Raw genomic sequence first — 27,319 nt, 5'->3', positions numbered from 1 at the left:
TTTCCTCATCCCGCAGGAGGGACCTCGCGGGATGGTGACGCGTGACGGACGGCTGGCCTGGTCTCGGGACTCAGGGACCCTCGGTTCCTGATACATCGACAGTCATTCTCTTCGGGATAGAATTTTCTCTCTTTTACTTTCACGATTCTTTTTAAAATAAAGTTGTTGGAGATAAGAGAAAATAAAAAGAATAAAAATGAGAATAGAAATTATGAAGGAAACGAAATGAGAGGAATATAGTTGAGAGGGCCTTAGAGCTTATTTGGGAGCTCCACGAAATACACCCCCCGTCTTCCCCGGTCTCCGCCTCCTGTCTCCCGCACGGGCACACCACCACCGATGCTCCCTCTCCTACTCCTCGTCGCCGGCGCCGCCTCGACAGCGGCGGCTTCTGGGGACGGTTGCCGCGTAGGCTGCCCACTGGCCCTCGCCGCGTACTACTTCTCGGCGGATTCCAACCTCACCTTCATCGCCTCCCTCTTTGGCTTCGACTACACAGCGCTGCTCCCCTACAACCCCGCCATCACAGACTCGAACTACATTGTCACCGGAGTCCGCGTCAGCGTCCCTTTCCGCTGCTCCTGCCTCGCGCTCCTCGCCGCGCCCGGCTCCACCACTTACCTCGCGGGTTCCCTCCCCCCTTACGCCGTCTCCCGCGGCGAGACCTACGACGACGTCGCCTCGGAATTCGCCAACCTCACTACCTCCGCGTGGCTGAAGGCCACCAACGCGGGCCCGTCAGATAAGGTACCCGGCGCTGGGACGGTCAATGTCACCGTGAACTGCTCGTGCGGCGACGAGAGGGTGTCGCCGCGGTACGGGCTGTTCATCACCTACCCTCTCTGGGACGGGGAGACTCTCGCCTCGGCGGCGGAGCTGTACGGGTTCTCGTCGCCGGCACAGATGGAGCTGCTCAGAAGGTATAACCCCGGGATGGACGGGGTCTCCGGGAAGGGGATTGTGTTTATCCCGGTGAAAGGTGAGGGCTGGATTCCGACTCTAGTTTTTTTTAATGGATTCCTAGTCCAATTGCTCCTGTGAAACTATGAATTGCAAAGGAGTTTGGGACTTTGGGTATCAAACAATTGGTTGTTGTAAGTAGTTGGGTTTCTGCTTGAACGTTATTTTGGTGGTATGGTCGTATGGTCTTTAATTTTATTTTGGATTAAAATGTAGCTAGCTAGCGTGTGTGCATGCGTCCAATTTATCTTGATTGCAGTTATGCTCTGTCAATGAAATGACTGAACTTTGATAGTTTGAGTGCAGTCCCTGCATATTTTCTCACACCTCTTCTTGGTCAGTTGCAACGTATTCAGTTGACCGCCATTAACAGCGGCGCGTTTGATTCCGGTGGGATTTCTCCATGTCTGGGCTTAGAGAGAAGTCATAGGGCAGCAGGCTGGCCTGTGGTGGTGGCTGGCGCAGGGGCAAGGTGGCAAGGCGGTGGGGATGCTGCTGGCCCCGGGTGGAGGAGGACCATATTAGAGTTAATCTTGTTTTTTTGGTAGGATTATTTTTGGCATGCACGAGTCCATGCCAAAATCGAAGTGGTGTCCTAATAGGAATTTAATACATATAGCGTCAGAGTAGAAGTAAGAGTCTGGGTAGGAATCTGATTAGATCGGAGTAGGATTCAGAGTCTAGTATTCGGCCAATATATAATGAAGGATGAGGGCACCCCACAACGTGCTTCGTTCTTTTGTGTATTTGTGTTCTTCGTGATTGTTTGATCCTGTTGAAAAGGCAACAATTGGTATCAAAGATGATTCAATCTGAGAAGATTTAGAAATTGATGCTATCTGGAGATCGGTGCTACGTCAAGGAGCGATGACACTAGCAACATGGTGTCATCGTGGTCGATGGCGGGAGGCTGCGACAACATCGATGTTATCGAAAAGATGGTAGTTGTTGGCGTGGTGTTGTGTAGTGCGAGAGTGGCTGCGGCAGTGCGTGCAGTGTGGAGTATGCGGTGAAGATGGCGAGTCGACGACATGTCGTGGTGGCGTGCACGGAGTAGATATGCTATATACATCTGCGTGGGTATGTCATTGTAGCACTGCCCTTATTTTATTGATATAGAACTAGTTTTTAGCGTCCAGTAACTTCAGCTATCCTGATTGCTGTTTTTTGATGGCTAGTTCCTAGCTACCGGATATAGCAAATCAATAAATCGATATATGGAAAATGAACGAAAAATTTCTGGAGCTCATATGTTCTATGATGTTTGATAACCTTGTTTACCGTATCGGTTTTCTTTTCAATCAAAAGACATAGCTACTTTTAACTACTTAAACAGTAACTGTTAACTACTTAATTTTCTTGCATTGATCTAATCATGATTATATGATCTACAATTGTATTTTTGCAGATCCTAATGGCAGTTACCACCCTCTAGAATCAGGTTAAGTATTGTTTCATTATCTGGTGAAGTTACAGCTATTATTTCTGTTATATTTTATTATGTCCTGATATAAACTCCTCATCTTGTTCAGTGCAGACACTGACCTTCACTTTTGTGAGCTATTATACTTCATGTTATGGTTATCAAACATTATAACAATAGACTGGAGTATTTGTTCAACTAACTTAAATGGTAATGTTTTAACTCACGTTCTACTATGTGGAGCAGGAAATAACCTTTCTGGAGGAGCAGTGGCAGGAATTGTGATAGCCTGTATTGTTGTTTTTGTCATGGTCATCTGGTTGTTTGCCTTTTTTTATAGGCAGCACAAATTCAGACAGCCTGTACTGCTTCCATCTCCGGATGAGCCTGTCCAACTTGGTATTGTCAAGCAACTTCCTTACTCTTAAGTTATAACACTCCTCTAGACGAATTGCGGCAAAACATTGAATATATTACAAGAGCATTTCTAACTCTTTATCAATGTGACACTCGAACCTTTTGTTTTTCACGGATACATGTGCACACCTAGATGCTTGCACACAATCTTGCGCTGGGGCGAAGCTAGGGTGTGGGACCCTGGCGTACTGACACCAGGGTAAATCAAAATGTTAGTATTAATTGTCTTATTTTGATCATATATGCACTATGGTAAGTTGAGCTATAGGACCAATATTTACTTTGGATTGTTATTTGGCAGCCTTGAACTTTGCTATGGCCTATGACCTGATAATAGCTAACACCTTCTTTAGAAAGAGACAATCCTATTTAGTGACCTTTAGTAGTGGCCACCACTCTAGCCAGATTGATTTTGTCCTTGCAAGAAGAGAGGATAAACATGCTTGCTTAGATTGTAAGGTGATACCTGGAGAGTGTGTTGTCCCTTAACATAAGCTTGTGGTGGTTGACTTTTGCTTCCGCATACGTGTTCGATGGGACAAGGGCGCCAAACTCGCAAGAACGAAGTGGTGGAAGCTCAAAGGAGGGGTGACATGGAATTTTAAGGAGAGGGTTATTAACAAGGGCCCTTGGAAGGAAGCTGAGAATGCAAACGACATGTGGATGAAGATGGACAACTTGCATTAGGAAAGTGGCTTCAGAGGTGTTTGGGGTGACCAAATGAAGCACGTGCGACGAGGATGTTCAGAAGGCTATCAAGGAGAAGAAAGAATGTTTCAGATGCTTACATTTTGATAGGATTGCGGACGGTATAGAGAAGTACAAAGTGGCAAAGAAGGACGCAAAGCAAGCTATGAGCGAAGCAAGGGGTCGGGCTTATGAGGACTTTTATCAGCTGTTGGGCACAAAGGGAGGAGAAAATGACATCTATAAGATGGCCAAGATCCGTGAAAGGAAGACGAGTGACGTCAACCAAGTTAAATGTATCAAGGATGGGACCAGTCGACTTCTGATGAGGGATGGTGAGATCAAGACTTGATGGCGAGAGTACTTCGACAAACTGTTCAACGGGGAGAATGAGACCTCTACCATTGAGCTAGACGAATCTTTCGATGATACTAACAGACGATTTGCACGAAGGATTCATAAAGCTGAAATCAAGGAAGCTTTAAAAAGAATGAAAGGAGGCAAGACGATAGGCCCTGATAGTATCCCAATGGAGGTGTGGAGATGTTTTGGAGGCATAGTGATAGCATGACTAACTAAGCTCTTCAACCTAATTTTTCGTTCAACAAGATGCCCGAAGGAGGTAGGAGAAGTATATTAGTATCAATCTTTAAGAATAAGAGAGATTCAAACTGTACTAATTACCGTAGAATTAAGTTGACCAGCCATACAATGAAGCTATAGGAGAGTTATTGACCATTGCCTAAGACGAATGACAGGCATTACCAAAAACCAATTTGTTTCATGCCTGGGGTCGACCATGGAAATGATTTTCTTGACAAGTGAATGTGTCACCGATGATTTTCCGCTTAAAATAGGACTACATCCAGGATTAGCTTTGAGTTCTTATTTATTTGCTTTGGTGATAGATGAGGTCACAAGGGACATTCAGGGAGATATCATTTGGTGTATGCTCTTTGCTGACGATGCGGTGCTAGTTGACGAGAGTAGGATATGGGTTAATATGAAATTAGAGTTGTGGAGATATATTTTAGACCAAGCCCAAGGGAGTCCCTTCACGGGCAGATTCCCGTCGTGAAGGGATTCCCGTTCCCTTCAGCGTTCCCAATGGTTTCCCTTCATGGTTCCCTTCACGACGGGATTCCCAGGGTCATTCCCTTCAGGACGGGATTCTCTTTCCGTTCCCTTCGCGATTCCCCTCGAAGGGAAACTGTTGGAGATGAGAGAAAATAAAGGGAATGGGAACGGGGAAGGGAATCGGGAAGGGAACAAAATGAAGGGAATATGGTTGGGGATAGTCTTAGAAACGAAAGGTTTTAGACTTAGTAGGACCAAAACCGAGTATATAAAGTGTGATATCGGTACTACTAGGTATGAGGGAGAAGATGTTTGTCTCGGTAGAGAGGTGGTTCCCAAAAAAGATACCTTTTGATATTTGGGATCGATGCTACAGAGGGATGGTGATATCGATGAAGTTGTTAGTCACAGAATCAAAGTCGGATGGATGAAATGGCGTTAAGCTTCTGGCATCACCTGTGACAAGAGGGTGCTACAAAAGATGAAAGATAAGTTCTATAGGACGACGATTTGACCCGTGATGTTGTATGGCGCCAAATGTTTGCTAACTAAAAGGTGAAATGTCCAACAGTTAAGTATAACATAGATGCGTATGTTGCAATGGATTTGTGGCCATACAAGAAAAGATTGGATCCGAAATAATGATATACGTGATAGGGTAGGGGTAGCGCCAATTGAGAAAAACTTGTCTAACATCGGTTGAGATAGTTTGGACATATCCAATGAAGATCTCCAGAATCACCTGTGCATAGCAGGATACTAAGGCACGTTGATAATGTGAAGAGAGGCAGTGGTCGATCAAACCTAACATGAGAGGAGTTTGAAAGAGAGACTTAAAGGAATGAAATATCCCCAAAGAACTATCCACAGATAAAAGCACGTGGAAGTTAGCAATCTACATGTCAGAACCCTAACTTATGCATCAGTCTCCTTGTACCGTAATTATTATTTTTTACTATTACTAGTATCTTTATTATCATTATTATTTTCTCATCATCCTTTTAGTTGAATCTTGTGGGTTTCATCTCTAGCCTATCTCAACTTGCTTGAGACAAAGACTGTTGTAGTAGTAGTAGTTGTTGTTATTGTGTATTTGGCACCACCATCAATTAAATTCTAACTTCCCCCCTGATCATGCGCACTCATTGCTTTTCTATTAGTACCATTATGTGGATATGTAACTGCTGTTATTTTCTCTCACACAAATTGCATTATATCTCCACGAATACAATATTATATTGTTTTTATGCCTTTCATTTACATGTCTTTCCAGGTAATGCTTCGCAAGCTGAGGGCATTAAGGTTGATAGATCCATTGTGTTCTCATATAAAGAACTTTTCAATGCCACTCAGGGCTTTAATATGGATCATAAAATCGGTCAAGGTGGTTTTGGCGCTGTTTATTATGCTGAGCTTCAAGGCGAGGTTAGTTCAACCTTTTATGGGTGTGTGACATGAATAACCAATGTAGCAGTTGAATTTGACACATATGATGTTCTTGCACATAAAAAAGAAAAGGATACAAAAGATCCATATGCGATCTGCTCAATTTAAAATGACTTGCCCTTTCTCTCTTTTGTATCCAGAAAGCTGCCATAAAGAAAATGGATACACAGGCAACTCAAGAATTCCTTGCTGAACTGAAGGTTTTGACGCACGTCCATCACTTGAATCTGGTCTGTGATCTTTAGATCTTTCTGAGAAAGAGCATATTTCTGAGAAGATTACATGTCTTCCATATGTAACCATCAGATATTTGCTGTCAGAATATTGTTTTTAATTACGCTTTGGTATCTGCAGGTGCGCTTGATTGGTTATTGTGTTGAGAATTGCCTGTTCCTTGTTTATGAATTTATTGAGAACGGAAACCTTAGCCAGCATCTGTGTGGGACTGGTAAAATGTTGCTATTTGAATGTATTACGCTGCCTGCAGTGCTGTATAAACTCTTCCCCTAAAGTATTCGGCACATATATTTCTATGTAGGTTATGAACCTCTCTCGTGGGCCACTAGAGTGCGAATCGCCCTTGATTCAGCAAGAGGCCTCGAGTATATTCATGAACACACTGTTCCAGCGTATGTTCATCGAGATATCAAGTCTGCAAATATCCTGATAGACAAGGACTTCCGAGCAAAGGTTGAAACTACTCATGAAAACGTCCATGTTTTAGTCATCTTATGTGCAATATCAATAGTGCCTTGCAGGTTGCAGATTTTGGACTAACAAAGCTTGCAGAAATTGGAGGTACATCACAGCCTCTTCCTACACGAGTTGTTGGTACATTTGGTTACATGCCTCCAGAGTAAGTCCTCAGAGTCTCAAATATCTTTGGGTTCAGTTTTCACTTGCGTGCACACTATTGGCAGTACATCATAGACTGCAATTTGCAATCCCATCTGCAACTGCATTTCAGTACCAAAAGGTCATCTGAGTTACAGGTATGCCCGATATGGTGAGGTTTCTCCTAAGGTGGATGTCTTTGCTTTTGGTGTTGTCCTTTATGAACTTATTTCAGCCAAAGAAGCTATTGTGAGATCAAGTGAATCTATCAGCAGCGCAAAAAGCCTGGTTTATTTGGTAACTTTCCCTGCTATCACTTTTTTTCTAGCACTGCAGAACATAGGAAGCACTAACGTGCTTGGCGCTTCCCACTGTTGATCAGAATGCATGCTCCTATTTCTGAAGTAGTTAATGAATTTGTTAACATTATATGCTTTTACGCCATTTGGATTCGGGAGTCGTCAACTCCATACCTAATTTTTCAAAAGTTAATTTAAATTTCTTTAAGTCTGCTCATCGAAACTTTCATGGTCATTACATGTGACATCATTATCGTAGTTGAAAATCTAGCTTGTGTCATCATAAGTGCACTTGCAGTATATATGATTTTGTAACACCCATACTATGGATCACAGCGACCATACAGTTTCCATGATGCATTGTAGTAAGCACTGCGCAAAATGCTGTAAAGAAAAATTAGAGATACTTTTCAATACTTGGATGTGGATATAATGCAGAAGTGTAGAGCAAGACTATTTGTGCATGCGAGCGATGTGTGCTTTGTTTAGTTCTCCAATGTATTTGCTGATTTTCACAGTTTGAGGAGACTCTGAGCACGCCAGACCCCAAGGAAGCTCTTCAGGAACTGATTGATCCAAATCTAGGAGGGGACTATCCTATTGACTCGGTTGTCAAGGTCAGTAATGGAGGCAAACCCAGCTCGACCATCTGTTTTTGTTCACTTGTTCAGCAACCTAGACATGATGCGTCAGGATAAATTTTTATACTTGCTCAACGCGAAAGCCGTTGCACTACTGCGCATCCGTTTTAGCTGACCTGTGTCCTCTGCACCAGATCGCGTACCTAGCGAAGTCATGCACTCATGAGGAACCCAGGATGAGGCCTACAATGAGATCTGTCGTGGTTGCTCTCATGGCGCTCTCATCCGAGGACCAAGAGCTAAGTCTGGAGCAGGAACTCTTTCCCAGAGAACCGAGATCTGGTTAGCATGATAGCATGGTACCGTGGGGATACCTTGATCGTTACATGGCGAACGTGCTTGTACTTATGTACTATATTTGTATATAGTACATTATATTTAGACTTACTTCTTCATCTAAAAAAGTTAGACTTACTTTCCAGAGGAAGATAATAAAAGTGAGCGTGTAGATAGACACTAAAAGTCTGACATTGCACAGGGCTCGATTTCATTGGTATTCGGCCGCATGTTTCGCATTTCATTTGTGGTCGAAAACTGTTTGAATTTCATTGAATTTTTTTTCGATTTTATCAAATTTCAATAAAGTTAAAGAAAAACCATAAAATAGTTTAACATTGTAAAATGGATAACTAATTCATCTAAGTTTTAAATCAAGTGAAATAAATTTTTGTTGTATTCTTGTAACATAATCTACATGATAAAAGTATTTATAATTGTAAAAAAGTTGAATATTTTCTGTGAGAAAATATATTTGCTAAATCTAGTTAAATGCACAGTTAATTCTTTGCTAATTCAAAAACTATGAAGCTAATTTTGTTAGTCTTTTTATATGATTCTATGTCTTTTAAAAATACATGAACTCATGAAATAGTTATTATAACATGCAAGATTGTGTAAATGTATTGTAAATAGATTAATTTATAACTAACTCATCGCACCTCCAAAATTAGTGAAATCTCTTTTATCAATTTATTTATACTATGTTTTATATAGAAAAAATGATGGTAGATATGAAAATATTAATTACAGTGCTATTTCTTAACATGTTCACTTTATGCTCATGAACTTAGTAAAAATCATAGAGAAATTAATATAGCTCTAAATAAAGTGAAACTAATTTTATAGATCATCTTAAGGTACATACTACACACAAAAAATATGTATTTGGGTTTTAATATTTTTCTTAACATGAACCCTACTAAATGAGCTGCACATTTTTTCTTTTTCTTTTCTTCCAAACTTCCTCTTCATGAAATATGATACAAATGATATTATTTTTGAATTTTTTTTCAAAAGGTCTTAAAATTGTCTCTAGTATTTTTAGATTTTTTTTGTGATTTTTTTTATTTTTTGAATTCAAATTCAAAAACCGGTTAAATTCAAAATTTGGTGCGGACCGAATTATCCGGTTTTTATGAATATTGACCGGTTTTTGATGCATTGAACTCTTCCTAGTGTGATGCTTTCCCCTCTGTTGTCTTGATGGCATAAACGTTGACGGAAACGAAAATCCTGTCGTGAAGGGATTCTGGATCCTGAAGGAAAACCGTTAGAGATGGTCTAAGACCATCCTCAACCATATTTCCTTCATTTCATTCCCTTCTCGATTCACTTCCCCGTTTCTATTCCCTTTCTCTTTATTTTTTCTCATCTCCAACAGCTTCCCTTCGAGAGGAATCGCAAAGTGAAAAAATAGAGAATCCCGTTCTGAAGGGAATGACCCTGTGAATTCCGTCATAAAGGAAACCGTGAAGGAAAACCGTTGGAGCGCTGAAGGAAACGAAAATCCTTTCACGACGGGAATTTCGTCCGTAAGAGGAATCCCTTGGGCGTGGTATAAGGGAGAGGTTTGCTTTTGTGGTGTTTTTTCGATGGCTCTGAACCTAAGGTGTTGCTGTCTGATCTTGTTCCCAACAAAGACAACGTGCTGTTCATGTCTCGACCTTATTCATTTATATTTTATTATTGTAATCTATAAAAATAATAATATTTTTTACGTTAAAAATACTTATAAAAATTCTATATATATCATATTTACTACGACCAAAAATCACAAATACTTATATGTCAAAAATAATATACATTTAACACCTCAAGGATACTATCGATAATTTAAAAAAACTCTCATTTCTAGATCTGGAACCGTCCTACTAGCCAAACATCTCACTTACAATTTTAGCTTCATAACAAATTTGCTCCACCGTAAATTTTTAGAGCAGAACTAAAAAAACCTTTGTAACTATACCAAAACACGACCCTAGCACTGTCACCGGTTCCTGCCTGGCTGCATGCACCTCTCGAAATCTCGTGGCCGCGACTCACTGACTCGTGCCCGCCGCGCTTTTCGTTCGTTAGTTTGTCCACGGGCACCGTTTCAATGGTGATCGTCCAGGCGTCTAAACCAGCGCGCCACCTGATATCCACCACCACCACGACGGCACTCATTGGATCGCGCAGTCATTGTGCTCTATGGTCAACGCCGACGCACGTGGCCCTCAGTAAGGCTATGTTTGGTTGCTTGAACGGGATCATAAGCTTGTACAGTTTCAAAGGACGTGAGTGTTTAGTTGTTTTAACTGGACCAACTCATACGAGATGAGCTCGTTTAGATTCTTAAAATATACTTGATAGATGTTTAACGAATCTATCCTGAAAATCGATCTAACGAGATCGTTCAGGACCGAACAGTAAAAACGATGAACAGTATCCGAAATTTTCAAAAATCAAATCAGTGGTCTTATGTTGCTTAAAAAATTCTAAACTTATTTACGTGTTCCTTAATATGATGGAGTAATTTCTAAAATTAATTTTATCTCTAAGTTATATATTGAAAAAGTAAATTTCTTCATAATATTTTATTTATATGGTTTTTATTATTTCTCGTGATAATAACAATAAAAAAATTATTATTTCTATAAAATAATTAAGTTATACATAAATATAATACATAACTTTTAATAATTAAATACATTCTCGTACCATCTCATATCCAATCAAACACATTCCTATAACATCGGATATATCTAACCAAACAAACTAATACTCCCTCTGATTGCAAATGTAGGTCGTTTTAGTCTCCTCAACTATTATCTAAATATAAGTTATTCTCAAACTTCTATGTACTTTTTTCTCTTTTATTTCTTTCTTACCTTTTTTAATAAATGCTATCGCTCTCGCAAATGAATGAGTTATTTTTTCCAATACAGAATAAATAAAGGAAAATAAAGTTATTTGATCTACTTTCTTAATTTTTATATATAAATAAAAAACAATCGATATTTGCAATGGAAGAGAGTATATCAACTCAACTCATACTATCGCATCCAAAATCATCGCGGACCATCCATCCCGGACCGGCAGCCGGTCCCGGCCCGTCCGCCTCATCACGCAACCATCTCCGCGCGCTCACGCGCTGCTCGTCTGTTCCACCGTCAGCCTGTCTCGGCGCGCGTGGCCGTCTCGCGCCGCGGCCCGCGGAGGCATCACGCCCACGCACTCGGTCACCTGGTCTCGCCGGAGACAGTGGATCTCTTCCAGCGACAGGTGTCCACTCCACAGTCAGCAACTCCACAGTCAGCAACCGGGCGATTTCCCGGTGGAGGGTCGAACCCCAGGTTCAAAAGCTCGACCACCCAAGAAAGGTGAACGATCGCTCGTGTTTCCCGAAAGCTGCTACACTCTACAGCTGGAAATATCTTTCTGGCCTCACTTCTCCGTCTCTAATTGCAGCCGTGAAACGCATGCTTCACGCTGCATAATTTGCGACGGTCGCTTTAATCATATTCCAACCCATGTTTTCCCGGCAATAATTTAGTTCAGTTTTTTTCCTGAAAGAACGACATCAGTGATATCAATATTACTAAAAAAGAAGAGAGATAATTTAGTTTATGAGGAAAATTAGATTAAAAAATCTTAACAACGCACGGCAATAATGGAATTCAGTTTTGCATGGATTATTGTTTTCCGTTAATAATTCAGGCCCCATGATCGATGAAGTCACGAGCAAGAACGCGAACGGTGGGCATGTGCGATTCTAGAAAAATCCCACTGACCTGTCCACGTCAACACAAGTGGTAGAGATTAAAATTTTGTCGAAATTTCGGTAAAATTTTAAGAATTTTAAGGGAATGAAATATTTAATTCTAATTTTTTTTCACTGACATGTAGGACACGCAGATCAAAGGATAAAAAAGCTCAAGTTTTAATAAAATTTCATGAATTTTGATCTTTTTTGCCAGCAAACCAAAAAAATTAAAATAGAATTGAAATCCCTGAGTGCAAGGGCAAGAAGCTTTTTTCGTGTTGACGAGCAGCGAAGCGCGCACAAAGAGGCGCCTACAGACCACACTACCACACGGCACTGCAAAGCGTAAAGCAACAGAGAGAAAGGCAAGGGCACTGCAAGCCACGGGAACACACGATTGGGGCGTGCCGGAACTTTCAAGCCTTCAGCCTGCCCCATTGCGCATGAATTGAGTCACACGGAAGCGGCCATGGAAATGCGTCCCCGGCTGGCGCCTTTGTGCGTTTTGGTTGAGAGATCTCTTTGGCTAATGGTGGGGACAGCCATCACCGGCTACTAACGCATAATCAACGAAGATATTGGGATCCCAAGGAGCCAATCTTCACCCTGGGATAGGTGTACTTTTTTTACCTGATTGGAATACTTTCTCCATATCCTTCCTCTAGCTTTCCTCGTCATTGGCCTTTTGTTAGTTTGCTTCCACTCTCAACATTCTCAAATATGAGAAATATGATTTGTTTGTCGACAGATTTCTTGACAAAAAATATGTTGAATTTCTTACCTTCTGGTTTGCTTGGAGATTCGTGCACGCCCTTCTTCTCCGGTGAGCCTCTTATCATCTTCGGCGAGGAATTCTTCTTAGGCGAGCTCCCTTCGGGTTACGGGGCGGCGAGGAGGCAGGGGCACCGCCGGCCGCGGGTGGCGGAGGACCAACGGTTGGGTGAGGATGGGGGTGGGCGTCGAGGTAGGAGGGGTTAGTGGTGGTGGCGGTCGAGGGTGGTGAATTCGGCGACGGGGGCATCGCTGGAGCCGAGCGGGGAGGCAGTGGCAGCGGGGGAGCACGGGGAGGAGAATGGGAAGCGAAGATGGACGGGCCGCGCTGGAGCCAAAGCCAGGCACGACGTCGGTGAGGCGGTGGGGAGCTGACACACGGGGCGGGTGCAGCGTGTGTAGCAGCAACGGTGGGAGTCGGGCAAGCGAGGTGGGGTGGAAGAGCGGATGAGACCAGGCGGAGTGGATAAGGCTCAGGAGGGAGGAGTTAAAGAGCATAGGATGGCTCGGACGTCCAATCTAGATCTAACTGTCCACAATTTGATAGATTTTATCTTCTAAGATCTGTCAACAGATAAATAGACACTCCTCTCAAATATATAGTGTTTACTCCACATGTCTATTGTTTTCTTCAAATGTTTCTTTCATGCTTTGAGCTACCAAAAGATTTTCATTATTTTAAACAAAAGCTACCAAAAGTTTGATCTTGACACAAGCAAAGTTGCAACTTGCACAGTTCAGTGCTAAGTTGCTAACCTAGCTACTGGCTATAAATACCCTCATGGGGCTTCAAGACAAGGCCCATGCTCCTCTCAAACCTACAATCTAGCTTAGCTCACTGACCTACTCGCTAATGCCAAGCTTGAGGCACAAGCGACTCCTTAATAATCGTCCTTGACGAGCAGCTTCATCAACTGTCCACATCAAAGATGAAGCTCAGCAAGGCCCCCGAGCTCCTGAAGAAGGCGGTGACGGCGTTCAAGAGCAAGACCGACGCTCTGCGCACGAAGCTCATCATCCTGGCCTCTTTGCGCCGCAGGATGGCGATGGTCGGCGCGATGTCTCGCAGGATCCACGCGCTTGTGTCGTCGGACCAGGAGAAGCAGGCCAGGGTGGAGTACAGCGACAAGGCTCTCGTGCTGCGCAAGGCGATGGCGGCTAGCAAGGAGCCAGCTGGTGATCATGATGGAAAGATTGATCTTAATCTCTTTAAGGTGGCAATGTTTGACGAAGATGATCATGGCTACCCGGACTGGACTCGTTCCCTCTTTGACGACGACAATTGCTACAACGAGGATGACGAGGTGGACGATCATGAAAATCACGATGTTCTTGATGCCGCGCTCGACGAGCCCTCGGTCATCGAGATCATCAGGAGCAACCGGGAGGTTGAAGGTTTGGAGTTCAACATGGACGATGAGATTGACGAGGCTTGTGATATGTTCATAAGGAGATTCCGCAACCGGATGAACCGGAGCTTTTAGCTGTCTCGTTTTGTTTACGTGAATGATGTAATGATGCAGAGAGTAGTACTGATAAATTAAGTAACAATATGTACTTGAGAGTTGAGATATAGTAGTGATTAACTAGGGACGACAGGAAACGGAATGAACTTGTTTTGATGAATGAATAAGCATAACTTTTTGTCTGTTTTGTTGTTATTTCCCCTAGTTTTGAAACCACAGAGTTTCTCAACGCAACGAAAAATTTATCGATAACAAATATTTATCGGATGTTAATGATAAACAGAATTATCGGATTTATCGATAACAAAAATTTATCGGTGATAGATAAAAATATTTTAGACAAAATTTGAAAAAATCTTAATTTATCTAGAAAATCATATAGATTGAATCCAAATCATTTGACATAAAAAATAACAAATAAATAAAGTATGATTAGAGGGGGTGGTCTGTCGGCCTGCGGCTTGCGGGCCTACGTTTTGTTACTCCACGTGTTGGATACGAGAATCAAAAGACGCCAAATTCAAAAATTATCAAAAAATTTCGCCGATAAGTAAATTTACCGGCCCCATCGATAAACAGGATTATCGGATTTATCAATTTTTTTTAGGACGATAATTTTTTCAGTCTCAACGTCACCGGCCATCGCCGGCGCCAGTTCCTGCCGAGCTGCACCTGCGCTGCCCCTCTCGTCACTGTCGTCTGGCTGGCCCTGGCTGCCGGTTTCCAAGCCGTCGCATTGCCGAACACCGGGCCGCTACTCACCGACTCCTGCCACCGCGCCGCTCGTCTGACACCTCCGTTCCATCCAACCCGGCGCGCCAACCAACCTCCACGCCGCGGCCGCGTGTCCCACCACCATGCATCGCGACCATGCCGCCGTTCATTGCTCCGTGGCCAATTGGCTAAGCGCCCAGTCGGCGCGCCCTGCCTGCGCCCATGCACCGCGCGTGACACACATGCCGGCCTTCGCCGCGCGGGAGGCCGTCGTACGCGTCACACTAACCGGCGGCCTCGGTCTGACTGCCCGCGTCATCACACTTCACACCACCCTCTCCGTGCGCGCGTTCGAGCGCATCCACCGCTCGAGGGCTCACGATCTTCTCGTCTGCTCCACACACTTCCACCCCCGCACGCACGGCGGCGCGTGCAGCCGCTCGCGCTGCGCGCACTAGGTCACCTGATCTTGCCGGAAGGGGAACCAGATCCTTTGACTTGAAGGGAAGTCACCGTGAACAGTATTTTCTGTGAGGTGTGAACAGTGCTATGACTTACCGTAGCAGATATATTGCACATGAAAATACTGTAGCGATTGTCACATAGCACGATACTGTATCAGAACTGAATCTCGTTCCTTTATTTCCGATCCGACGGTTCACAAGGTAAAATTATAGATACTGTTCATCCGTGACTTCCTCAGGTCAGAGTATCTCGGTCCACCGGAAGCAGCCGATCTCTTGGTGTGACAGTACAACAGAAAAGAAAAAACAAAAGCAACAATGCGTCCTTGGCAGAAAAAAAAAAGAGGAAAGGATGACCTAACAAAAATCTTCTCCATTTTTACAGCCGTGGAACACCTATTCTACTGCAGATGTACGAATCTTCCGATAAATTATTAACGCGCACCAATTTAAGTTTGTATGCGCATTTCTCGTGAAAAACATGCTTCACACTCCATCGGTGATCGACGGCCGACTTACGACTTAATTACTATATCTTAACCCCTTCTTTCCCGCCAATAATGGAGTTCTCGACCAGTGATTATTTTCGTTCGCCAGACAGGCAGGCTATGATTGTTCACTAACAACGACTCCCAAAGCCTCTACATTGCAATTTGCAAATGCAAGGGCAGGACCGCAGGAAGCAACGACGTGACGACGCCCAGGCCCAGCTGCAAGCCATGGAAAGACGAAAAAGCTCCCATGCATCTCCCACGCGATTCGATTATCTTTTCGTGTTGACGAGCAGCAAAGCTCGCGCACACAGAGAAGCACCCACAGACCACGATAGTATACTGTAAAGCAGCAGAAAGCTAAGGGCGCTTGGGGCCTGCCGCTTTGGGCATGAATCACACGGAAGCGCTCAAGAAAAGCGGCCCCGGGCTCGGCGCCTTCGGAGCGTTTCGGTGAATGGTGGGAACGGCCATCACCGGCCGGCTACTAGCGCATAATCAACTAGGGGTGTGTTATCTGTGCGGTGGCTCGTATAGCTGCATGTATATTCTGTATGAGGGAAAGCAGGTCGAAAGGAGCTGTATTTTAGAAAAGAAAAATGTTTGGTTGGTTGGATCTACGGATATAGGTTAAATTTGAGTTTGTATTTGGTAGGTTGAATCTGAGACTGTATGAGGGATTCACTGTTGCTGACAAGTGGGCCTAGCCCATCCTTCGTTGCATCCCGCCAGCCTGCACAAGAGCTACGGCCGATTTGGGTGCATGAGCCGATGCAGTGTCTGAGCGTCTTCGTGCACGAGCGGATGCAAGCTGGAACCAATGGTCACGGCAACCAAACGCCCATCTACTTGAGGGTATACGCGGATGCAAGCACCAGCTGATGCAGCGATCCAAAAAGACTCTAAGGATTTGGAACTCGGGATCCGGGGGAGCCAATCTTCACCCTCTCGGGAAGGTGCCCTTTATTGCCTGATTGGGATTTTCTTCAGAGAAATTACCTAACTGGAGTACTTTCGCCATATCCTTTTCCAGCTTTTCTTGCCATGCATGAGCCTTTTCATTTACTTCCACTCTCAAGATTTTGTTCTTTATTGTAGTGCCTACTCTGTTAGATAATCTTGTTGTTTTAGTTTATTTACCCGTTTTTCCTTTCTATTACTGAGTCTGTAATCCTAGGCGGAGCTCTCGGCGAGTTTGTTAGAGCCGTGACCGAGCTCCTGGTTGAGCATGCCTCCACGCTGCATCGTGCGAGCGACATGTGCGTGGCGGACGTCGTGCGCGGACCCCCCGCTGGTGCCACGGAATGGCCGGGCCATGACTCGTTCGTAGAAGAATAAAAGGAAGAGGAATAGATCAGAAAAGGCTGCTGGTTCTTTTGGGCAGCACCAAAAACTTCGTGTGTTCTTGAGTGCGTGCGTGAGTCCTAGCCAACATTTGGTATTCAGAGCGGAGGTTCGACCGAGGGAGAAGCAATGGCGTCACAAACGCCGCCTCGCCACGGCAGCGCGCCCCCAAGCCGACGACGGTCGCCGTCACCATCGTCGCGGCGCGGGCGCGGGCGTGGACACGGGCGTGCACAATGGGAGCCTTCCATCGTCGTTCACCGCACGGTGAAAGAAACATCGGGGTCCGTCCAGTACCCCCTGCTCACCAAGACCAACTACCCGGAGTGGGTGGTGATGATGAGGATCAATCTGCAGGCCCAAAACCTCTGGGCAGCCGTTGATCCGGGCGGCGTCGAGTACAGCGACGATCGGCTTGCACTGGCGGCGATCGCGCGCTCGGTTCCGCAGGACATGATCAACATGATCGGAAGGAAGGAGACTGCGAGGGAGGCTTGGGAGGCGATCAAGGTGATGCGCATGGGCGTCGAGCGCGTGCGCGTGTCGAACGCCCAGAAGCTCCGGCGCGACTTCAACAACATCGCCTTCAAGGAAGGCGAGGGCGTCGACGACTTCTCCATGCGCATCTCCAACCTCGCCAACAACCTGCGGCTCCTCGGCGACGAAATCGACGACACGGAGGTCGTGGAGAAGATGCTCCAAGTTGTTCCTGATCGTTTCATGCAGGTGGCGATTTCGATTGAAACGCTACTCGACATCGGCGACCTGTCCGTGGAAGAGGTCACGGGGCGGCTCCGGGCTGTGGAGCAGCGCCTTGAGGCGCGCGCACTGGCTGCGGAAGTAGGATCACGCCTCCTTCTCTCGACGAAGGAGGAGGATCTCATCCGGCGTCTCCGCAAGCAAGGCAAGGAAAGCGGACGCGGCGGCACCTCGAGCGGCAGCGGCACGAGCGCTGGCTCGGCTCCATCACGCCGCGGCACAAAGCCGCCCAAGCGCGGCAACGGCGACGCCAAGCCCATCGACAAGAACAAGTGCAAATACTGCGGCAAGGACGGCCACTGGGCGCGGGAGTGCCGCAAGCGTCAGCAGGACATGGCGGCCAATGCGGCGCTACTGGCGGAAGAAGCGGGAGATGACGACAACGATCCATCCCTGCTCATGGCGCGCGTCGTCTCGGCCTCACCGACACCTGAGGTGATCTCACGCCGCGTCGCACCAGTACACGTCGGCGGCCAAGTCTTCCTCAACGAAGAACGTGCCACGGTGCACCTAGGCGACTCGGGCGTCAACTGCGACGACCACGACTCCGGCGTCTGGTACCTTGACACGGGCGCCTCGAACCACATGACGGGCGATAGCGCAGTCTTCTCCGAGCTAGACCGTGACATCACCGGCACTGTCAAGTTCGGCGATGGGTCAGTCGTCGAGATTGTCGGCCGCGGCTCCATCATCTTCGCGGCGCGGGAAGGGCGTCATCGCGTTCTGACGGATGTGTACTACATCCCTCGACTCCGTAGTAACATCATCAGCCTCGGCCAACTCGACGAGTTCGGTTGCCAAGTGCTGATTGAGGATGGCGTGCTGCGGGTACGTGATCCTCAGAGGGAGCTTCTCGCCAAGGTACGCAGGTCACCTAATCGCCTGTACAAGATCGTGCTCACCATCGCGCAGCCCGTCTCACTGCTGGCGAACTCCGGGGACGATGCATGGCGCTGGCACGAGCGGTTCGGCCACCTCGGCTTCGACGGGCTGAAGAAGCTGGCGCGTGGCGGGATGGCACGCGGGCTGCCGCAGCTGGACCACGCCGACCAGCTGTGCGACGCGTGCCTCGTCGGCAAGCAACGGCGAGCCCCGTTCCCCCAGGAGGCCAAGCATCGTGCAAAGGGTCGCCTTGACCTGGTGCATGGCGATCTGTGCGGACCTGTCTCACCCGCGACGCACGGCGGCCGGCGCTACTTCCTACTGCTCGTCGACGATGCCAGCCGCTACATGTGGCTGGTGCTGCTGTCAACCAAGGACGAGGCGGCCGGAGCGATCAGGAAGTTCCAGGCCGGCGTCGAGGTGGAGACCGGCAGAAAGCTGCGCGCACTCCGCACCGATCGCGGCGGCGAGTTCACGTCGGTGACGTTCGGCGAGTACTGCGCCGAGAAGGGAGTTCATCGACAGCTCACGGCGCCGTATTCTCCGCAGCAAAACGGCGTTGTGGAACGCCGGAACCAGACCATCATGGCCATGGCCCGGTGCCTTCTCAAGGCAAAGGGAATGCCAAGCACGTTCTGGGGGGAGGCGGTGTCCACTGCCGTCTACGTACTCAACCGCTCGCCGACGAAGAGCGTCCCCGACATGACTCCCTATGAAGCTTGGCATGGTGAGAAACCCACTGTGCATTACCTTCGCACCTTCGGATGCATCGCGCACGCCAAGATCACGCGTCCTCACGCCAGCAAGCTCGACGATCGGAGCGTGAAGACGGTGTTCGTGGGCTACGAACCTGGGTCAAAAGCGTATCGGGTCTATGACCCGGTGCGGAAGCGCCTGCACATCACCAGGGACGTGGTGTTCGACGAGGCTGCTGGGTGGAATTGGGCGGAGATCGGCGGCGACGCGGCTGCTCCTGAGACGTTCACCGTCGAATACATGGTGGACGTGCTCTCGGGTGGCAGCGAGCCGAGCGCGCCTGTATTCCCAGCGGCCCCAACGCAGACACCTCAAGCTCAGGCCGCGGAGGAGCCCAGAACACCGGTGGCAGCTGCGGGCAGCCAGAGCAGCGCAGACGTCGAGTTTGCGGCTCCACCGACGAACATCCCATCCGACATCGACCTGGACGCCGAGGGCGCGCCACGCCGGTACCGCATGGTGGATGACTGCATCAACGCAGCAGCACCCAGGGAGCTAGATCTCGATGACCTTCTTCTTGCTGCATCCGAGGAGCCCACTTCATTTGCTGAGGCAAATCTTGATCCGGCGTGGCGAGCAGCCATGGAGGAGGAGATGAACGCCATCATCGAGAACGGCACTTGGGAAGCCGTCGACCTGCCGGCCGGACACCGTCCCATCGGACTCAAGTGGGTGTTTAAGCTCAAGAAGGATGCGCAGGGCAAGGTGATCCGCCACAAAGCTCGTCTCGTGGCAAAGGGATACGTGCAGCGCGCCGGCGTGGACTTCGACGAGGTGTTCGCGCCGGTGGCTCGTCTCGACTCGGTGCGCGCTCTCCTGGCCGTCGCTGCTCACGAGGGGTGGTCTGTGCATCACCTAGATGTGAAGTCAGCGTTTCTCAACGGCGAGCTCTCAAAGGAAGTCTACGTCGCGCAACCTCCGGGCTTCGCCATCGCCGGCCGGGAACGCCAAGTGCTCAAGCTGCACAAGGCCCTCTACGGACTCCGTCAAGCTCCTCGTGCGTGGAACGCCAAGCTCGATTGCACACTTGCCACGCTCGGGTTCACGCGCTGCTCCGAGGAACATGGAGTGTACACGCGCGGCACGGGGCGAGAACGTCTACTCTTGGGCGTGTACGTGGACGACTTGATCATCACCGGCGCCGACCTAGGTGAGATCGAGACGTTCAAGAAGGAGATGAAGAGCTCATTCAAGATGAGCGACCTCGGCTGCCTCAGCTACTACTTGGGCATCGAGGTGAAGCAGGAACGCGGGCGCATCACGATGAGTCAAGCAGCGTATGCGACGAAGCTACTCGAGAAGGCAGGGATGAGCGACTGCAACAGTGCGCTCGTGCCCATGGAGACACGCCTGAAACTGAGTAAGAACAGCTCTAATCCGCCCGTCAATCCTACTTTATATCGGAGTATTGTTGGGAGTTTGCGCTACTTGGTGCACACTCGGCCGGACATCAGTTTCGCGGTCGGGTATGTGAGCCGTTTTATGGCGAGTCCGACGACGGAGCACATGAGCGCCGTCAAGCACCTTCTACGCTACGTCGCGGGCACACTGCATCATGGACTCATTTACACCAAGGATGGCAGCGACCTCAAGCTCCAAGGCTTCAGCGATGCGGACATGGCGGGAGACGTGGACGATCGCAAGAGCACCACCGGCGTGCTGTTCTGTCTTGGCCGAGCTCCAGTGACTTGGCAATCACAGAAGCAGTCCGTGGTGGCCCTCTCGTCGTGTGAGGCCGAGTACATCGCGGCCTCAACCGCGGCGTGCCAGGGCATCTGGCTCGGGCGCCTGCTGGGGAGCTTCTACGGGCGAGAAGCGAGCGGCGCCACTATCTTCGTCGACAACCAGTCGGCGATTCAACTCTGCAAGAACCCGGTTTTTCATGGCCGGAGCAAGCACATCGAGACGCGCTTCCACTTCATCAGGGAGTGCGTCGAGGGTGGCCATGTCGCCATCCAGAAGATCCACACCGACGATCAGCTGGCAGACATATTGACCAAACCACTTGGCCGGGTGCGATTCCTGCACTTGCGCTCGAAGATCGGCGTCGTCGACATCAGCAACAACTAGATTAGGGGGAGTTTGTTAGATAATCTTGTTGTTTTAGTTTATTTACCCGTTTTTCCTTTCTATTACTGAGTCTGTAATCCTAGGCGGAGCTCTCGGCGAGTTTGTTAGAGCCGTGACCGAGCTCCTGGTTGAGCATGCCTCCACGCTGCATCGTGCGAGCGACATGTGCGTGGCGGACGTCGTGCGCGGACCCCCCGCTGGTGCCACGGAATGGCCGGGCCATGACTCGTTCGTAGAAGAATAAAAGGAAGAGGAATAGATCAGAAAAGGCTGCTGGTTCTTTTGGGCAGCACCAAAAACTTCGTGTGTTCTTGAGTGCGTGCGTGAGTCCTAGCCAACATACTCCACATGCCCATTGTTTTGTTCAAGTGTTTCTTTCGTGCTTTAAGGTGCCAAAAGCTTGATCTTGACATGAGCCAAGTTGCACAGTTCGATTCTCGGTGCACACCTAGCTCCTGGCTATAAATACCCCCATGGGCCCATGCCACTGATGCCTGCTGTCTCATACTCTAATCTCTGCAGCTAGCTCACTGATCTACCTACACATGCCAAGCTTGAGCCACTGTAACTCCTTAGTATTATTAACGGTCCTTGATAAGCAGCTGCACCATCATCAGCTCTCTGCCATCTCCAATATGAGGATTTGCAGGGCCCCGAGCTGCCGAAGAAGGCGGTGACGGCGTTCAAGAGCAAGACCGACGATCTGCGCACTAAGCTCGCCATCCTCGCCTCGCTCCGCCGAAGGATGGCGATGATCGGTGCGATGTCTCGCAGGATCCACGCGCTCGTGTCGTCGGACCGGGAGAAGCAGGCCAGGTTGGAGTACGGCGATAAGGCTCTCGTACTGCACGAGGCGATGGCGGCGAGCCAGGAGCCAGCTGCTGCGGATCATGGACGTGATGGCATGGTTGATCTCTCTGAGGTGGCTATATTCGATGAAGATGACCATGGCTACCCTGGCTGGACTCACTCGCTGTTCGGCGACGACAATTGTTACAACTACGAGGATGATCATGACGAACATGATGATCACGGTCTTCTTGATGCGCTCGATGAGCCCTCGGTCATCGAGATCATCAGGAGCAACCGGGAGGTTGAAGGTTTGGAGTTCAACATGGATGATGAGATTGATCAGGCTTGTGACATGTTCATAAGGAGGTTCCGGAAGCGGATGAACAGTAGATTGTAGTGATCTTGTGTTTAATGCTCGATGTAAGGATGAAAGAGAGTGCTAAGTACTGACAACTTGAGTGACTATATAAAGTGGGTGAGATGTATACTAAAATATAGTAACACCTTGGGATGAGAGAACACGAACTTGTTTTGATGAATGCATATAAGCATCACCGTGTGGTGTGACAGTGTTTTTCTCTAATGACATTATAATATACATGCTTCTTCCATTGAAATTTATGCTTTCTACACTTGTACTACCTGAAATCCTTTTTTTCGTACCTGGAACAAGGTACTACCTGATATAAAACGCATAAACTGAATTAATTGAGCTGTTCAAGTCTCCTACCTGACTTGACTTTCTGCCTGACGTACCACTTGGAACCAGAAAAAAAATATATATGCAGACAAATGCGACCATTTCATAATTATAGTTATATTCTTCATTAAGGACTAAGGATGTATTTTAGTCTACATAACGATGTGCAGTCCATCTACCTTCCTTCTTCAGTGAGCATTGCTTCAATATTTTACAATGCCATGAAATCTGCAGCGATGTATTTTCTTCAGTTCTTTGATGTTCCATATCTGTGGATTACCCACAGGATCAGCTCTTTGTGCATCAATTTGGCAAGGACGACACTTAAACCCGACAGGCGCAAGACCTTAGTCAAATCTATGCTCACATCACAGCTCATTTATTTCTTGACTGCGTTGAAGGCCCCGGCAAAAGTCCTCGAAAATGGTCTAGCACTAACAGGATCGCAGGAGGAAAATGCAAAGTTAATTGGAGACGAGTTTGCCGCCCTACAAATCTTGGGGGGCTTGGCATCCTAAACCTGAGAAATTTCGCAAGAGCGCTCCGTCTTCGTTGGCTTTGGTACGAATGGACGGCAGATAACAGACCATGGATTGGGTTACCTACACCTTGTACTGACACAGACCGGGCTCTCTTTGTGGCGGCTACCACGATCTTCATCGGAAATGGGGAAAAGGCAAGCTTCTGACACTCGGTATGGATCCAAGGGGAATCTCCGAAGATGATAGCGCCGAACATCTTTGCGATTTCCAAAAGGACAAATTAGAAGGTGAGGGAAGCTATGCACAACAACTCTTAGGTGCAGCACACTAACTTCACTGCTATCTCTTCCGCCCAGACCCTAGTCGAATTTGTCCTCTTATGGACACACCTTCAGCGGATCCAACTAAATTAAAATGCCCCTGATATGATCACTTGGAACCTCACCCCTCATGGAGAGTATACTGCCGCCTCAACTTACTAAGCACAATTTTTAGGATCTACATCCTCGGATATGGAGTGACTGATCTGGGTTGTTTGGGTTTCACCAAAGTACAAGTTTTTCTCGTGGCTTGCATTCCATAATCGAATTTGGACTGCGGACATGCTCATAACGAGGGGATGGCTGAGCCAGAAGACTTGTCCTCTATGCAGAATTGCAGATGAGTCGGCGATCCATATTTTCGCACACTGCAGATTCTCCAGACGCGTATGAAGGACCATATACACTTGGTGTCTAGGAGGGTCAACTGCACAATGACATGGTATATCTTTGACACAGTAAAAAATGGTGTACTACAATAAGGTCTCTGCAAGGTGTACCATCTAAGAGTATTAGATCTCTCATCATCCTTACAATATGGAAGCTATGAAGCGAGAGAAATAAGTGTATCTTCTAGCAACGCGAGAATACGACGATCGCCCTGGTGGCGAAATTAAAGGAAGAGGCTCGGGCATGGTGCTTTGTGGGAGCTAAGAGCCTAGCATCTTTTATTTCGCATCTCTAGTTGATTATCTTTTTTCTTTTTAATCTCTTAAAGACTCTGTCTTTTCTCCTCCTTTATCAATATAGAATTGGCATAACTCCTACTGATTTTTTCCAAAAAAAAGGTAAACTAGCTTAGGCAAGAAAATAAGTCTTATGGGATAATTTTACTTTCAGCCGTCCGACATAATTCTGCGTGTACTTTTTCTGTCCGAAACGTATGGTTTTTTCCTACAGGTTCTTGAAAACTAATGTAAGTTCTTTTACTTGTACTTTAAAAGACTAATTTGACTACTTGGCCAGCTTTAGACTTCCTCAGTGACCCATGATGCTACTGCAGAGCTGCTGCAGAGTGCAGATCAGCCCCCAAGTAGGAAGTGCTTCACACATTACTTGTGTAGTGATAGGTAAGTTGCTCCAATCATTCACTTATTAAGTGCAAAAGGCTTATAAAGTCTGATAGTGAAGCAATACAGCATTACACCGACGATTAGTACTAAAAATAGGACCGAAAGTTATTCAACTGAGAGATCTAGGAGAAATTCAGGGGACCATGACGCAACGTCCCTCAAATACCCGTCAAAATCACAAATAAATCAAACAAATAGCTTTCGAATTTTCCAGATGCATTTTTGGAGATTTCATTATTTTGTCGCAATTCATCTTTGGGTCGGTCGACATCCAAAATTTAAATCATAGTAGAAAGGAGCCGGCATGTGAGTGCTCAGACCAAATCCTAGCAGTTCCTTGTGCCATCGAAATAGCCTATTTTTCGCAAGAAAATCTCAGTGTATGTTGTCAAAGAAAGTTTTATCGGACAAAAGAAGCAGCTGTCAAAGGATGTAGAAAATTTGTCGCTACTTCTCTAGTACCCAGTAGCAAGTTCCTCAGCTTAGCAGCTATACTGCACCGAAAGAACAGTGTGCCATCAGCCTTTTGTGCTATATAATTCAGGAATTAAAGCCCACTGTCATGCAGGATGAATGTCATACACATCCATAGTTCCAAACATCAAACTCAATCTGTTAGCTGTTCACTTTACGGTGGCTAGTTGCGCATGGCTTTGAGATACACTCACTGACTGCCACTGGCCGGATTTCCAATCTTCCAAGTTGCGATGCTATCGACATCAAAGTTCCACACGATCAGTCCATTGCGTTGCATGAATGCCACCTCAGAATTTCAGAAACTGCCAAGAGTGGAACCAACGAGTAGTACTCGGCAATGAAGTGCTAAGCACTAGAGCACCGGCGACCAGGTTCACTTTACCGGCTAAAAATCGACGGTAAATCCGATTTACCGGTTTTATCAGTGGGTATAGTAAAAAACAAACCGATTAAAAAAATTTGAATTAATTTGAGTTTAAAATATATAATAGTGAAGTCATAGAAGATTACATAAATTAACATCTAACATATTGGTAGAGTGCATCACTTATTTCCACAAGGTCCTAGTTCGAATCCCTCCATCCTCTTTTGGTTTTCTTCTTTTTTTTAATCTTAAGGTTGTAAATCTAAAATTTGAATTTAAAGCTATATCTCATGAACGTCTCTACATTCTAAAAAGATTAGACCACAGTAAAAAAATCACTTATCAGTAATATTTGAATTTTGTTTATTTAAATTTTATTTAAATTTGTTTGAATTTATCCGTAAAACTCTGGTAAATCCGATATCTGACTCCGATAAATTTTATTTATCGGTAAGATTTTTCCTACCGGCGACGCGAGGTCACTAGCGACAGAGAGCGCGAAAGCGGCCGTATCGAGGCCTCCTTCCTACCTCATGTACTACGACTACCAGTTGCAAAGATGCATTCCTTCCGGCCGGCCGCGGCCCGCCGGTTGGGATTTGGGAGGCGCGCGTGACGCCGTGACGCCCGCGCGCCGGCGGCAGGCCTGCAGCTGCGTGGGCATGCGCCGCGTGCGTATACATGGTAGCCTACGTACCCGCGTTTGTGCGTAGCGCGCGCTTGCAGGCCACCGCATCCACGGCGTGGTGGTGTCCATGTAGCACCGGCGTACGGTTGCAGTGGTGAGCGTGCATGGCGCGGCCGTGGTGGCGGAATGCATGCCCTGGCCAGCGCGACACGCGTTGGCAGTGCACTGGAGTACTGGACCATGACATGGTGCATGTAGGAATAGCTGGCTTCACCGTTTCACGTTCTGTTAGCCGAGTCCTATTCTTCCGCAGCCTCCCTGATCTCTAGTGCACGATAACTAGCATGTAGGGTTTCGGTTGCTCACATTGAGCTGCTGTAAACTTGTATAAATACCGTCTGAGATGATCAGTGCAATTTGCGTTGCATCTCAAACTCTTTCAGTGCATGCCCAAGTCTTGCGTGCCTAGCCTTGGCCGAAACCCAAGTTAGGTGTTCTCTCTGTTCTCAGTCTCCATTGATAGGCAGTCTCTGTTCTGTCTGTCACACTTTTACCATGGAGATTCCTGAGGCAGGAGATGACCACCTGCTTACAACATCAGCAGTTCAGCACCTAGCTTTCCCTTCCCTTCCCTTCTGTTGTTGTGCTGCTGCACTGCACATCCTGACCACACCAAATCGCCTCCCTGCGATCCAATAACCACCAAAAAATTCTGCCAAGAACCGTAGAGACGGGGATTACTGTGCCGCACCACCCTGCAAAATTTAAAACTCAAATGAATTCGGGAGAGGGAGGATAGAAAAACAGAAATGCCCAGGGGGTCGTCGTTGTTTGAAATACCGGCCACCCCCTCCCTGGTTCCAAACCTCTTCCCTACGGCTACGACCTCAAATTCTACAAATTTTTTGCTACAAAGCGGTATTAAAGTCTCGAAGAGCCACACAGAATTTCAGATGCA

General features: G+C 47.1%; 3 protein-coding genes across 4 annotated transcripts; all 3 read left to right on the top strand.

The window, feature by feature from the left end:
• Window positions 1-272: 272 nt before the first annotated feature.
• LOC133902112 (lysM domain receptor-like kinase 10) lies at window positions 273-8,221 on the top strand. 2 transcript variants are annotated; one of them, XM_062343694.1, is made up of 11 exons: window positions 273-979; window positions 2,369-2,401; window positions 2,630-2,782; window positions 5,838-5,989; window positions 6,151-6,240; window positions 6,365-6,458; window positions 6,549-6,700; window positions 6,769-6,866; window positions 7,003-7,141; window positions 7,662-7,760; window positions 7,919-8,221. In XM_062343694.1, exons 1-11 carry the CDS (start codon window positions 340-342, stop codon window positions 8,069-8,071), a joined length of 1,803 nt encoding a protein of 600 aa, XP_062199678.1. In that variant the 5' UTR covers window positions 273-339; the 3' UTR covers window positions 8,072-8,221. The 2 variants fall into 2 exon arrangements, with proteins under 2 accessions (XP_062199678.1, XP_062199679.1); XM_062343695.1 differs by lacking the exons at window positions 7,662-7,760; window positions 7,919-8,221 and having other exon boundaries at window positions 6,759-7,135.
• Window positions 8,222-12,880: 4,659 nt separating this feature from the next.
• LOC133902341 (uncharacterized) lies at window positions 12,881-14,227 on the top strand. Its single transcript, XM_062343933.1, has 2 exons — window positions 12,881-12,989; window positions 13,447-14,227. Exons 1-2 carry the CDS (start codon window positions 12,881-12,883, stop codon window positions 14,061-14,063), a joined length of 726 nt encoding a protein of 241 aa, XP_062199917.1. The 3' UTR covers window positions 14,064-14,227.
• Window positions 14,228-22,034: 7,807 nt separating this feature from the next.
• LOC133902273 (uncharacterized) lies at window positions 22,035-22,831 on the top strand. Its single transcript, XM_062343883.1, has one exon. It carries the CDS (start codon window positions 22,271-22,273, stop codon window positions 22,712-22,714), a length of 444 nt encoding a protein of 147 aa, XP_062199867.1. The 5' UTR covers window positions 22,035-22,270; the 3' UTR covers window positions 22,715-22,831.
• The last annotated feature ends 4,488 nt before the right edge of the window (window positions 22,832-27,319 follow it).

The sequence above is a fragment of the Phragmites australis genome, chromosome 20 (assembly GCF_958298935.1).
Source record: "Phragmites australis chromosome 20, lpPhrAust1.1, whole genome shotgun sequence".
NCBI lineage: Eukaryota > Viridiplantae > Streptophyta > Magnoliopsida > Poales > Poaceae > Phragmites > Phragmites australis.
Note: the sequence above shows the minus strand (reverse complement) of the source record. Positions and strands in the feature narration are given on the sequence as shown.